The sequence below is a fragment of the Sphaeramia orbicularis genome, chromosome 22, assembly GCF_902148855.1.
Source record: "Sphaeramia orbicularis chromosome 22, fSphaOr1.1, whole genome shotgun sequence".
Lineage (NCBI taxonomy): Eukaryota > Metazoa > Chordata > Actinopteri > Kurtiformes > Apogonidae > Sphaeramia > Sphaeramia orbicularis.
In genome coordinates, this window is record NC_043978.1 from 16,454,522 (window position 1) to 16,469,171 (window position 14,650).

At 35.6% G+C, this 14,650-nt stretch overlaps 1 protein-coding gene across 1 annotated transcript in view; it reads left to right on the forward strand.

The window, feature by feature from the left end:
- Window positions 1-14,650, forward strand: part of atrn (attractin) — a 607,345-nt gene that overhangs the window by 332,337 nt on the left and 260,358 nt on the right. The window contains exon 25 of the mRNA XM_030126085.1: window positions 10,140-10,201. Coding sequence (XP_029981945.1) covers window positions 10,140-10,201 — 62 coding nt within the window. The remainder of the gene's footprint in view (window positions 1-10,139; window positions 10,202-14,650) is intronic.

Here is a 14,650-nt window from a genome sequence, read left to right on the forward strand (position 1 = left end):
TTTACAAGGATAAACCAGCCTTTAAAATGAAAACTCAGCCGATTAAAAGGAGAAGGAAGTGTTCAGTGAGAAGAGAGGAAAAAAGCAGCGTTTTAGATACGATGCATGTGCTGAAACCAATGCATGTGTGGTGCAACATGGTTATTTATTATAAAACGTGTGTTTTGTTTTGTTTTTTTTTTAGTTATTTACCATTTATCAGTGAAACAAGAGGGAAAAAAGTCCAAATGTGAACATATGCACCTTCATCCTGCAGCTCGTGCTTCTATATCTTGAGCCACTTAAGCTAAATGTGTGCATTTGTAGTCGTCTCACATGTACAGATAGGTCTGTCACCCTGCACGATCCTTCTGGAATATGGGGTAGAAGTTCTGTAGGATGTTAATTATTTTAATGAATCATACTCAGCGATGGTGCATTTGCAAAAAAAAAGTGTTGGAAAGGATATTTTTCGGGTGGAATGTGCACTTTAGGATGTGATCTGTGGTGTTAAAAAGACTAAATTGGTCAAAATTTTGTCAAAAATCTCTCTTCTTCGCATGTCTTTTCCTCAATCATTTTCTTCTATCATCACATATTAGACTTTTTAAAGCCTGAAAACAGAAAAAAGAGTGAATTATGAGTTTTGAATTACACTATACTGACAGATTATTACGGAATTTAATAAGTCAAAGTGATGACATTTGCAAAAATAGTCTTAAGAAAGAAGTAGTTTTGGTGAAACATACACACCAGGACACATGCTGTGGTATTCAAAATACTAAATTTGCAAAAAGTTGTGCATCTTTGACCATTTTAGTGTATCTTTGCAGTTCATAGGTTGTTATTTTTGCATTTTGCTGTGACTGAAATCCTTATGTTTCAGTTGATGCATGTACTGAAACCAATGCATGTGTGATGCAAAAAGATTATTTATTATAAAATGTGTATTTTTTCTACATTTATTTATCATTTATTAATGAAATGAGAGGGACAAAGTCAGAATTTGATCATATGCACCCTCATCCTGCAGCTCTTGCCTTTATATCTTGTTCTGTCACCCTGCACAATCCCTCTGGAATATAGGGTAGAAGTTCTGTAGGATGTTAGTTATTTTAATGAATCACACTCAGCAATGCACGTACAAAAATAGTGTTGGAAATGATGTGTTTTTGGTGGAACGTGCACATTAGAACATGTTCTGTGGTATTAAAATGACTAGATTGCTCAAAATTTTGTCAAAACTAGCTCCTTTTAGCATGTCTTTTCCTCAACCATTTTCTTCTACTGTCATATGTCACATATGTCACTTTTTAAAGCCTAAAAACAGAAAAAAGAGTGAACTGTGTGATTTGAATGACGCTATACTGACAGGTTATTATGGAATTTAATAAGTCAAAGTGATGGCATTTGCAAAAAGAAGTAGTTTTGGTGAAACATGTGCACCAGAATACATGCTGTGGCATTCAGAGGACTAAATTTGCCTAAAGGTGTGCATCTTTTTTAACCTTTGACCATTTTAGTGTATCTTTGCAGTTCATATATTATTATTTTTGCATTTTGCTGTGACTGAAATCCTTATATTCCAGTTGATGCATGTACTTAAACCATTGCATGTGTGGCACAAAAAGGTTATTTATAATAAAATGTGTATTTTTTCTACATTTATTTATCATTTATCAATGAAATGAGAGGGACAAAGTCAGAATTTGATCATATGCACCCTCATCCTGCAGCTGTTGCCTTTATATCTTGTTCTGTCACCCTGCACGATCCCTCTGGAATATAGGGTAGAAGTTCTGTAGGATGTTAGTTATTTTAATGAATCACACTCAGCAATGCACGTACAAAAATAGTGTTGGAAATGATGTGTTTTTGGTGGAACGTGCACATTAGAACATGTTCTGTGGTATTAAAATGACTAGATTGCTCAAAATTTTGTCAAAACTAGCTCCTTTTAGCATGTCTTTTCCTCAACCATTTTCTTCTACTGTCATATGTCACTTTTTAAAGCCTGAAAACAGAGAAAAGAGTGAACTGTGTGATTTGAATGACACTATACTGACAGATTATTATGGAATTTATTAAGTCAAAGTGATGGCATTTGCAAAAATAGTCTTAAGAAAGAAGTTGTTTTGGTGGAACATATGCAGCAGGACACATGCTGTGGTATTCAAAGGACTAAATTTGCCAAAATGTGTGCATCTTTTTAAAACTTTGACCGTTTTAGTGTATCTTTGCAGTTCATAGGTTGTTATTTTTGCATTTTGCTGTGACTGAAATCCTTATATTCCAGTTGATGCATGTACTTAAACCAATGCATGCGTTTTTGGTGGAACGTGCACATTAGAACATGTTCTATGTTATTAAAAAGACTAAATTGGTCAAAATTTTGTCAAAACTATTTTTTTAATCCTAAAAATAGTGTTTTTTTTCTACTCACACCTTTTGAATCACACTGTACTGAAAGTTTATGATGGAGTTTTTACCCAATCACGCCAAAGACATTGACACCGAAGCTGTTCCAATAATATTCCCGTACCCCTCCACCATGCTTCTATATTAGTCTTTTTTAAAAATCTGGATCTGGAACCCCTTCCCTTCCATTTTCATGCAAACTGATGCAGACAAACACATGTGGATGATTACATTACCTCCTCAGGAGAAGCAATTAAACAACAAACAGCTCGTCTGTTGGTTTCGAGCCCAACTCGGCGCCGATGACATCTTTTTAAAAAGTTTTTGTCTCCGTGTGTATTGGCACCCTGAACTTCTCTTCTGTGTTCAACAGTCTGGAGAAAAATTATCACACTGAGGATTCGGCGCTCAACAGTAATCAACGGCAACACATTAGCGAGCCAGATGGTGCTGACTACACAAGTAAATTAGACCCTGGGCCGATGGCGGAACACGCTCAGCGCTGAGGCCGCTCCCTTCGCCCTGTGTGTTGTTATTATATAAAGTCACAGAATATAGATCTTGACCCGTCATGTGTTTCTGTGCATATATTGTAATTCTTGATCACATATTAAGTATTCATAGACTAATCTGACATATGCACAGCTGGGTTTTTCTGGCTTTTGTCTCTTTTTTTTTCTACTTTTCTCCTTCTTTACCAGTGGAATTGTATGCAAATCCCTGTTATGCTGAGGAATAATAAGCAGAGCGGTGATGAGTTCTGGTCCAAGGTGTCACCACGGAGAGGAATGTGTGAGGGGAATTCAGCTGGAGGCAGGAGCTGCAATACCCAGATACTGCCAGAGAGGGGCAGTGTTGTGTCATACGCCGCCTTCCTGCTGGAATATGTTCACTGTCAGACTTTATGTTGTCGGGGGGGGGTTTATGTAGGAGTAAGCGAAGAGAAGAGGAGGGGCCAGGGGGGTGGGCGGGGGCCACGACATTGTCAATGTTACCCCGGCAACCTTGATTAAGACAGGATGTCGTTAGTACGATTGCTCTTGTGATGATTACAGTGAATATTTCTGCTCACATGTGCAGGAATGAGGGTTTTTGCGGCAGCTTAGAAGCGTGGCTGCCAGCGTGTTGTTGCAGTGACAGGCGTGATGTCTGGAACATAGATAAGCACACAGACTGGGAACCTCCCAGTAGTTGTGAATGAGTTGTGGAAGGATGGCAAAAAGCCTGTGGGAATTAAAAAAAAAAAAAAAAGCTTAATCTTCTGATGGAGATTCAACTTTCAGACCAGTAAGAATAAACTCAGAACAGAAACACCAGCAGATACAGAGTCGACCACGTAGGACTGTGAATATTAGAACCGTCTCACAATTAAAAAAAATAATTACTTGTTTTGCGATGAATCTGAATTAACCCATAAAGACCCGGTGTTCCTTTTGTATCAGTTCCCAAATTGATTTTTCTCTAAATTTAACCTTTCTTAAGTGATTTATCACCATGTATTATAATATTATCTTCTTAATTTTGTGTTTTTTTTTTCAGTGAAAATCTGATATTTTCCTTCATTTAATTCACTAATCATATAAATGTTCATTGAAGCTTCGATTAAAGTTGAGGGTTATTATATCAAAAACAGAGAAAACTGGAAGAAAAAGTGACTTTTTCAGTAAAATATATCATTATCTGAACATAAACTCAGTGTGTCCATCCACTGTCATTGATCCAACTCCATAGGTTTCACTGGTGAATCAGTGTTGTAGAAGATGACGGTGTTTCCACGGTAACTACGGAGCCTTTGAGTGTCCAAATAGGTCATATCTGATGTCCATGAGAAGATGACAAACTGTATTTTACACGAATTATTTGCATGGATTGATAGGATTAGTGGATTTTCTTATATATATTTTTTAAATATACTGCTTAGATATTAATTAAATAAAAGGAACCGAATATGGTAACTTCATTTACCTTGATTTTCAACATGACAATAACAGTTTTTTTTTGAGAATTTCACAAAAGTAATACAGTCTTGTTATGTCCTCCAATAACACACTCAGGTTTTAATGTTAAATTTTCTATGAGTGACCTATAGAGGGTTAAAATGTATTTTTCACCAATAATTTACATGTATTGATAGGATTAATGGATCAACAGTTATTGAATGTTTGGGTCTTTCTGGGTTAACCCATAAGGGTCCAGTGTGACTTTTGTGTCAGTTCCCACATTGATTTTTCTCTCTATTTAACCTTTCCTAATTGTGTTATCACCATTATTTTTATAACGTTATCCTCTGAATTTCACATTTTTTCCAGTAAAAAATGTCTATTTTCCTATATTTTATTCAGTGATCATATAAATGTTCACAAAAGCTCAGAGTAAATTCAAAGGTTATTATATAAAAACAGAGAAAACTGAAGAAAAAGTGACTTTTTCAGTAAAATATATCATTATCTGAACATAAAACAAGTGTGTCCATCCACTGTCATTGATCCAACTCCATGGGTTTTACTGGTGAATCAATGTTGTAGAAGATGACTGTGTTTCCACGGTAACTTCGGAGCCTTTGAATGTCCAAATAGGTCATATCTGATGACCATGAAAAGATGACTAACTGTATTTTACACCAATTATTTAAATGTATTGATAGGATTAATGGATCAACAGTTATTGAATGTTTGGGTCTTTCTGGGTTAACCCATAAGGGTCCAGTGTGACTTTTGTGTCAGTTCCCACATTGATTTTTCTCTCGATTTAACCTTTCCTAATTGTGTTATCACCATTATTTTTATAACGTTATCCTCTGAATTTCACATTTTTTCCAGTAAAAAATGTCTATTTTCCTATATTTTATTCAGTGATCATATAAATGTTCACAAAAGCTCAGAGTAAATTCAAAGGTTATTATATAAAAACAGAGAAAACTGAAGAAAAAGTGACTTTTCTAGTAAAATATATCATTATCTGAACATAAACCCAGTGTGTCCATCCACTGTCACTGATCCAACTCCATAGGTTTCACTGGTGAATCAATGCTCTAGAAGGTGACAGTGTTTCCATGGTAACTGCAGAGCCTCTGAGCGTCCAAATGGGTCATATCTGATGACCATGAAAATATGACAAACTGTATTTTTCACCAATAATTTACATGTTTTGATAGGATTAGTGCAGGGGTCAGCAACCCTGGTCCTAGAGAGCCACTATCCTGCATGTTTTAGATGTGTCCCTCTTCCAACACACCTGATTCAAATGATAAGCCTATCATCAAGCTCTGCAGAAGCCCGGTAACGACCATCCGGTGGGCTGGAAGAAGGAAACATCTAAAACATGGAGGATAGTGGCTCTCTCGGACCAGGGTTGCTGACCCCTGGATTAGTGGATCAACAGTTATTGGATGTTTGGGTCCCAGTGTGACTTTTGTGGCAGTCCCCACATTGATTTTTCTTTCTATTTGACCTTTCCTAATTGATTTATCACCATTTATTATGATGTTATCCTCTGAATTTCACATTTTTTCCAGTAAAAAATGTCTATTTTCCTATATTTAATTCAGTGATCATGTAAATGTTCACAAAAGCTCAGAGTAAATTCAAAGGTTATTATGTAAAAACAGAGAAAACTGAAGAAAAAGTGACTTTTTCAGTAAAATATATCATTATCTGAACATAAACCCAGTGTGTCCATCCACTGTCACTGATCCAACTCCATGGGTTTTACTGGTGAATCAATGTTGTAGAAGATGACAGTGTTTCCATGGTATCTGCAGAGCCTCTGAGCGTCCAAATGGGTCATATCTGATGACCATGAGAAGATGAATAACTGTATTTTTCACCAATAATTTACATGTTTTGATAGGATTAGTGCAGGGGTCAGCAACCCTGGTCCTAGAGAGCCACTATCCTGCATGTTTTAGATGTGTCCCTCTTCCAACACACCTGATTCAAATGATAAGCCTATCATCAAGCTCTGCAGAAGCCCGGTAACGACCATCCGGTGGGCTGGAAGAAGGAAACATCTAAAACATGGAGGATAGTGGCTCTCTCGGACCAGGGTTGCTGACCCCTGGATTAGTGGATCAACAGTTATTGGATGTTTGGGTCCCAGTGTGACTTTTGTGGCAGTCCCCACATTGATTTTTCTCTCTATTTGACCTTTCCTAATTGATTTATCACCATTTATTACGATGTTATGCTCTGAATTTCACATTTTTTTCCAGTAAAAAATGTCTATTTTCCTATAATCAATTCAGTGATCATGTAAATATTCACAAAAGCTCAAAGTAAATTCAAAGGTTATTATGTAAAAACAGAGAAAACTGAAGAAAAAGTGACTTTTTCAGCAAAGATATCATTAACTGAATATAAATACAAGTGTGTCCATCCACTGTCATTGATCCAACTCCATGGGTTTTACATTTACATTTACATTTATGCATTTGGCAGACGCTTTTTTCCAAAGCGACTTACAGGGGAAAACCAATCAAATCACTCAATCAATCAAATTTTATTGATATAGCGCCAGATCACAACAAAAAGTTATCTCATGACACTTTATATATAGAGTTGGTCAAAACCAGACTCTAAGCCAATTTACAGAAACCCAACAGAATCCTCCAGGAGGTTTTACGTTGTATCAACATTGTAGAAGATGACGATGTTTCCATGGTAACTACAGAGCCAATGAACGTCCAAATGGGTCATATGTGATGACCATGAAAAGATGACAAACTGTATTTTACACCAATTATTTACATGTATTGACAGGATTAATGGATCAGCAGGTATTGGAATGTTTGGGTCTTTGTGGGTTAATCAAATATGGGTCAGTACTGTGGGGTCTTAAAAAGTCTTTAATTTACAAATCTGCATCTAATACCATAGAAAACTCTTTGAAAGGAATTAAATTTGATATGGTAGGTCTTCAGTTATGCTGCTATAAACTTGTTGGCTCCATTGTGTTTAAATGTGTCTGTTAAATATCCAAACTGCAAAGAAAGTAGCATTAGTTTAATGTCAGTTCAATCCGTTTTTAAGGGAGGCAGCGTAAAATACAACATACAAAAATGTACAGGGCAAGTTAAACCATGAAAAACAAGTGCAAGTTATTGAGTTAATCTCTAGCGCTTTGAGTTTGGATTTAAAAGCATTTCAGGACTAAACTCACTTAAAGAACTAAAATGAGTTGTAGGAAGGTGACTATCTGGACTGTTTCACAATTTAAAAAAGAATAACTAGTCGCTTTGTGATGAATCTGAATTAATCAAATATGTATCAGTACTTGACGTTATAGATTTAGCGTGATGGTTTGAGTGCGTGTGTGAACCAGTTCTCGGTCCTCGTCTTTAACCGTGTAGGTCTTTGTGTCGTGCTTGGCTTTAGCATCATGATTCTCGGCATTGACTTTGTTTTCTTGTTTTCTCACTGGTTTAACCTTTTAATCCTGTAAAAGCCCTTGTAAGACACAAGTGGCTCAGAGGACCTGCTGTGGACTTAGATGGATGAGCGTCGCAAATTAGCATTCACTGTGTTCCCAATCACTCACTCATCCAATCATTGACTATATAATAAATACAAACACTATATGTGCTTTGCTTCTCAAAATACTACCTCAATATTCGTTCTTCCCGTGCAATACAATCATTCTGGGAATCGTAATCACATGTAATATATATTCATCTGTCAGTATAAATCACCCTGTGTGCGCATTATAATTATTCTGTAAATATGCAACCATCCTGTGCAATACACTTTGAGATTTTTTATATTCTCAATTTTTATCCTTTTTATTTTCATATTTTTATAGAGAGTTAACTGCACTGTCTCGTAGGACTTTATGCAGTTTATATTTCGCACCTTATATTTTTTTTATAATTACCTGTTTGCACTGAAAAAGGAGAAGCTCTCCAATCTTGTTATACATTCAGTAAAATGACAATAAAGGGCATTCGATTCGATTCGATTCTGTTCGATTCGATTCGATTCGTAAACGGAGACTGTCTACTGTTGAGTGCGATTTTCATTCCTGTTAGCAAACATGTACATCCCATGATGCATTGTGGGATATTTTGAGCCTTGTATATTGTAGATCATCCTGTACATTCAAACGGTACTGTATATGAAAGAGTGACTGTTTTTGATCTCAGTTTATGACACTTGAATTGGATACTGCAGCTAGTTTTGGTTAAATTTGTCTCTCAAAAAAAAAACAAAAAATCTCTGATTAAAAAAATTAAAAATAGAATTAAAAAAGTCCATCGTTTCTCAATTTATCCTTGATATTGCAATTGTTATGATCGTCATTGTGGTAAATTAGGTAAATAAAAAATCGGAGTTTTACGACATGAGAGGCTGAAATATAATGAAAAATGTCTGGTAAAATATCGACATTAGTGTAGGTGGAGCATATAATAAGAATAATAATAATAATGATAATAATGATAATAATAATAATAACAATAATAATAATAATAATAATAATTTATTTGTGAACACCTTATGTATGTAAATTAGTTCATTGTCATTACAAGCTAATTGTTATTTTAGTAATATTTCTGTAAATGTACATAGTTGAGAAAGCAACATCTTAAATAAATTCCCGCCACTCCTCCTCCTGGGACGTAGAATTGTGGCGTTTGTCGCATTTCAATGACGTAAAGGTCGGATAAATGCAACCTGGCCGTTCAGACAGAAGTCGCACTGCAAAATATCGGATATGTATCAGATTTAGGACCACATGTGAAAGTGGCCTGGGTCGGATTTGTGCTGTTCAGACTGTCTTTAACAGATTGGATACAGGTCACATATGAGCAAAAAAATCAGATTTGCGCCAATATGCCTGGACTTAGTTAAAGGAGTGATATTTTTACTTTTTTTTTTTATGGAATTCTTTATTTTCCAACATTTCCCTGTGGTCTACATAAACTGTAAATGCTCTCCTTGGGTCTGAATTCTTCATTAATTCAACTCCACAGGTCCATCTTCAACCCTATTTCTGAGTAATGACACCAGAAAGACTGTTTATGAGTGCTGGCCCTTTAAATGCATATGAGCCACTTCAGGCCCCGCCCCCTCCAGGTGGTTAGCTGTGCTGCTCTGTCCCATTCAACCAACAACTGAATATTCTAGGGAATCGGCTCCAAGTTTGGACATATTTTCAGTTTTTACTACAACCGCTGCTGCTGACAAACAATTACGTCGTATTCGGGGAAATGTTCGTCGGAAGTCTTGACCTTATATGTGCAAATGTCGTGATGTAACTAGTTAAAAAATGAAGCAGGAATTAAAACGGGTTGTAGAAATCCACTCAATCTGCGCCAAAATGAATATAAAGATTTCTTTGCAGCACCTGGAGGGTTCAAATTCAAACTGTATGAACTATTAGGGTCCAAATACACAAATAAATGAACCAAAGACTAATAAAAGTGAGTTTAGATAAATATGACCTCTTTAAAGGTATTGTTTTCTGCACTAATGTGTGCCGTAAATGATCAAAATTAACACTGTTTTGATACCTCTAATGAATATACATAACATGGCTCATTATATGCATTATACATATGCAGTATTGGCTGTGTGAGTCCTTGTTATCTGCGCTGCTCATTACTGTGCCTTACTGTCAAATGCAGAAGGTCACCTGCAACGTACAGCTTGCATGTTTGAGTGTATAACGCTGACTGTTGTGTTCAAGACATTCCTATTAAAACACACTGTGTCTCACTGTGCGTTTTGTCCTGTTTTTGCTTCTTTCAGATCGCCTTTTCCCAGCACAGTAACTTCATGGATCTGGTGCAGTTCTTTGTCACTTTCTTCAGGTGAGAAACTCTCTCTTTTTTTTTTTTTTTTCCCTTTCCCCCTTCCCGTCAAATCCTCTCTTCGCACCGCAGATGTGTCGCGTTAAAGCGGCTGCAGTCGTCTCCGATGTGTGTGATTCAGTGTGAACCGTCGTGATGTATTACCGGAGCCGCTGTGCTGTGTGCCTGTGCACCAGCCATTACTGTGAAGAAGTGAAGCTGCAGCTCGCTGGTTTATAAGAGCTGGTTAGCTGTCAGCGCATACACACACACACACACACACACACACACACATATACACATACACATGCAGCTCCCGCTCTTTCATCTTATTCACTCACTTCACACACAACAGACGCACTGTGTTGGTTTTCGTTACTGCAGCTCGGTCGTCCACAAAGGAAAAGCAAAGCGAGGTTAAAGGGAAAAACACACACACACAAACACACAAAACCCGGCATTCTGTGGAAAACATGTTCGTATTCATTTTACATTCAGAGCCACTTGATTTACAGTATGTCAAACACACGCCTTTCACTTGTACAGCTCAGTGTGTCTTTTGCATGATATGCAGAATGGTGGTCTGACACTTGATTTATGGCTCATCACTTTCCCATAACATAAAGCTGTATTTGCATATTTTCAGGCCTCTAGAGGGCAGAAAAACAGTATGGCTATGTCCACAGTTTCTCATTTATCTGTAACCACAGAGCCAGTCAGCGCCCTCGTTCTATCATGTGTAGACTGGTACAGGGTTTCTGCAGGTCTTTAAAAAGCATTAAAAGTCATTAAATAGATGTTATGAAAATTGAAGCCTTAAATGGCATTAAAAAGCATTAGATTCGATGTCCACAGGCATGAAAAAATGAAATACACTTGATGGAAAAAAGCATTGTTATTCGCAATTTATTTTGATTATGTAAGCGTTTAATCATTTTGATTGTAAGTATAGTGTGATGATTGACAGACGGAACCCTTTAACCCAGGGGTGTCAAACTCATTTTAGTTCAGGGGCCACATTAAGTGGGTCTGACCAGTGAAATAATAACATAATAATATATAAATAATGTCAACTCCAAATTTCTTCTCTGTTTTAGAGTGAAAAAGAAAAATTATGCAATGAAAATGTTTATATCTACCAACTATCCATTAAAACATGAGTGTCAAACTCATGTTAGTTCAGAGGCCAAATTCAGCCAAATTTGGTCTGAAATGGGCTGGACCAGTAAAATAATGACATAATTATCAACTCTGAACTTTCCTCTATGTTTTAGAGCGAAAAAAGTAAAATTATGTGATGAAAATGTTTACATCTACCAACTATTCTTTAAAACATGTGTCAAACTCATGTCAGTTCAGGGGCCAAATTAAGCCGAATTTGATCTAAAGTGGGCCGGACCAGTGAAATAATAACATAATTATATATAAATAATGTCAACTCCCAATTTCTTCTGTTTTAGAGTGAAAAAAGTACAATTATGCAATGAAAATGTTTATATCTACCAACTATCCTTTAAAACATGAGTGTCAAATTCACTTTAGTTCAGAGGCCAAATTCAGCCAAATTTGGTCTGAAATGGGCCGGACCAGTAAAATAATGACATTATTATATATAAGTAATATCAACTCTGAACTTTCCTTTATGTTTTAGAGTGAAAAAAGTAAAATTATCTGATGAAAATGTTTACATCTACCAACTATTCATTAAAACATGAGTGTCAAACTCATGTTAGTTCAGGGGACAAATTCAGCCGAATTTGATCTGAAGTGGGTCTGACCAGTGAAATAATAACATAATTATATATAAATAATGTCAACTCTGAATTTATTCTCTGTTTTAGAGTGAAAAAAGAAAAATTATGCAATGAAAATGTTTATATCTACCAACTATCCTTTAAAACATGAGTGTCAAATTCATTTTAGTTCAGAGGCCAAATTCAGCCAAATTTGGTCTGAAATGGGCTGGACCAGTAAAATAATGACATAATTATCAACTCTGAACTTTCCTCCATGTTTTAGAGCGAAAAAAGTAAAATTATCCGATGAAAATGTTTACATCTACCAACTATTCTTTAAAACATGGGTGTCAAACTCATGTTAGTTCAGGGGACAAATTCAACCGAATTTGATCTGAAGTGGGTCTGACCAGTGAAATAATAACATAATTATATATAAATAATGTCAACTCCAAATTTCTTCTGTTTTAGAGTGAAAAAAGTACAATTATGCAATGAAAATGTTTATATCTACCAACTATCCTTTAAAACATGAGTGTCAAATTCACTTTAGTTCAGAGGCCAAATTCAGCCAAATTTGGTCTGAAATGGGCCGGACCAGTAAAATAATGACATTATTATATATAAGTAATATCAACTCTGAACTTTCCTTTATGTTTTAGAGTGAAAAAAGTAAAATTATCTGATGAAAATGTTTACATCTACCAACTATTCTTTAAAACATGGGTGTCAAACTCATGTTAGTTCAGGGGACAAATTCAGCTGAATTTGATCTGAAGTGGGTCTGACCAGTGAAATAATAACATAATTATATATAAATAATGTCAACTCCAAACTTTCCTTACGTGATGAAAAATTTTACATCTATAAACTGTTCTTTAAAACAATGTGAACAACATGAACACCCTAAAATTTATTAAGAAAAAAAGTGCAATTTTTAACAATTTATGCCATTATTTGGCCTCAGCTTCTCATTTTCACATGTTCATTACAATTTACAGATTACAGTGGATCTACAAATACATTAAATATTCAGTAACAGGAAGAATATTAACAGAATTACACTTACGTCTCTTCAGACATTTCAGGTTTTTCTTATTTGTTCAGGATATTTACGTTTTCTGTGAAATTATAGTTTGTTTTAGTGTAAATACAGGAAAATTACATGAAAATATTTACATTTACAAAAAGAAAAAATTGGAGTTGTAAGAATTTATAGGTTATTATGTTAATATTTTTCCTGGTGTGTATGTGGAACCTGAACCAAATTTTCTGTGATCATCTTAAGTGTTATTTTTGCATTTCACAAATTCATCCTGCGGGCCGGATTGGAACCTTTGGCGGGCCGCATTTGGCCCCCAGGCCGCATGTTTGACACCCCTGCTTTAACCCTTTCATGCATATTGGTCACTACAGTGGACAGCTATTCTACAGCTGTTCTCTTGTATTTTCATGGATTTTGTTGTTTTAGTTCCTTATCAGCCAACACAGTGGATTCTTGTGCATCATCCCATACAATGGCATTCATACCGTTACTGTAACTTTGCTGTTCTTGATAAACCTGATCTGCACTAACATGTTTGAGTGTAAATCAATTGCTAATTGCTATTAGACTGCAATCAACAGTTTTTTTTTTTTTTTTTTAATATTATCTCCATAAAGTGAGTAACAACTAATATTAGAGTATGTTAAAATGTTAGAAAACATCAGATTAGCAGCATTAAACATGTTTTTATTTCATAGTTTTCACACAGTATATCAGTAAATACATGTTTCTTTGCTTCAAAAATTAAACTCATGGTGTCCAGCTGAGTGGACATTTTTGCAACTCTATGAAAAATAGGTTCATAAAAAAATTTCAATCGCATTGTTTTTTTGTTTTTTTTTTATTCTTGCCTAAAGAAGAATAAAAACACTCAGGAAATAAAATTTTGATTAAGATTCTCATAATTCATGCATGAAAGGGTTAATTGTCTATTGTTTATGGCCGATACACAAAGTCACAACACTCGATGCTTGGAATGCAATGTGCTGTGAGCGTGCTCATGCTGTGGTGAACGAGCGGAGGGAATATTAGCAAATGTCGGAAAAAATGGGAAATTGTTAATTTCAGCAGAAGTGACTGGAGGAGGAACTATTCAGAACCTGGATAAAGCCTGTCGACGGTAAACTGTCATAAAACTATAAATAAAACTGTGTCTGCAGTTGGACATGGGCATTAAATTTGTTTAAAGTGGCATTATATTAGATTTGCTAATACCTGCAGAAACCCTGATATGATCTGCTGAAAGACGTAACATGGTTTAGTTTTTTGTTTTGTTGTGTTTTTTTCACAAAAAATAGGATGATGGAGCATAAAGGAAAATCTTAGATTAAAGAATGCGGTTCGAGATGATAGTCGAGAACGAACTCAACAACTCAAACAATCGTGAAATAACATCAAACTTTACGTATCGGTAAAAATAAACCTGACATTTCAAGATTAAAGCTGAACTTGGCAGAATAAATCAAACTGTTTGTGCATCTGAATGTCTTGTGAAGATCAACTGTTGACGTTCTGTATCAGAATTGGTTTTAGTAACAGGGAAATTATTGTTCTTCAAGCACAACTGAGCAGTTTGATGAGAAATTATAGGGTTTTGAAGAGAAATCATGTAAAGTTAGCGGAGGTAGAAGCTGAAATATCGGGTAATGGACGGATGCGAAGCTGATGGAGATATTTTTGTCCTCACTG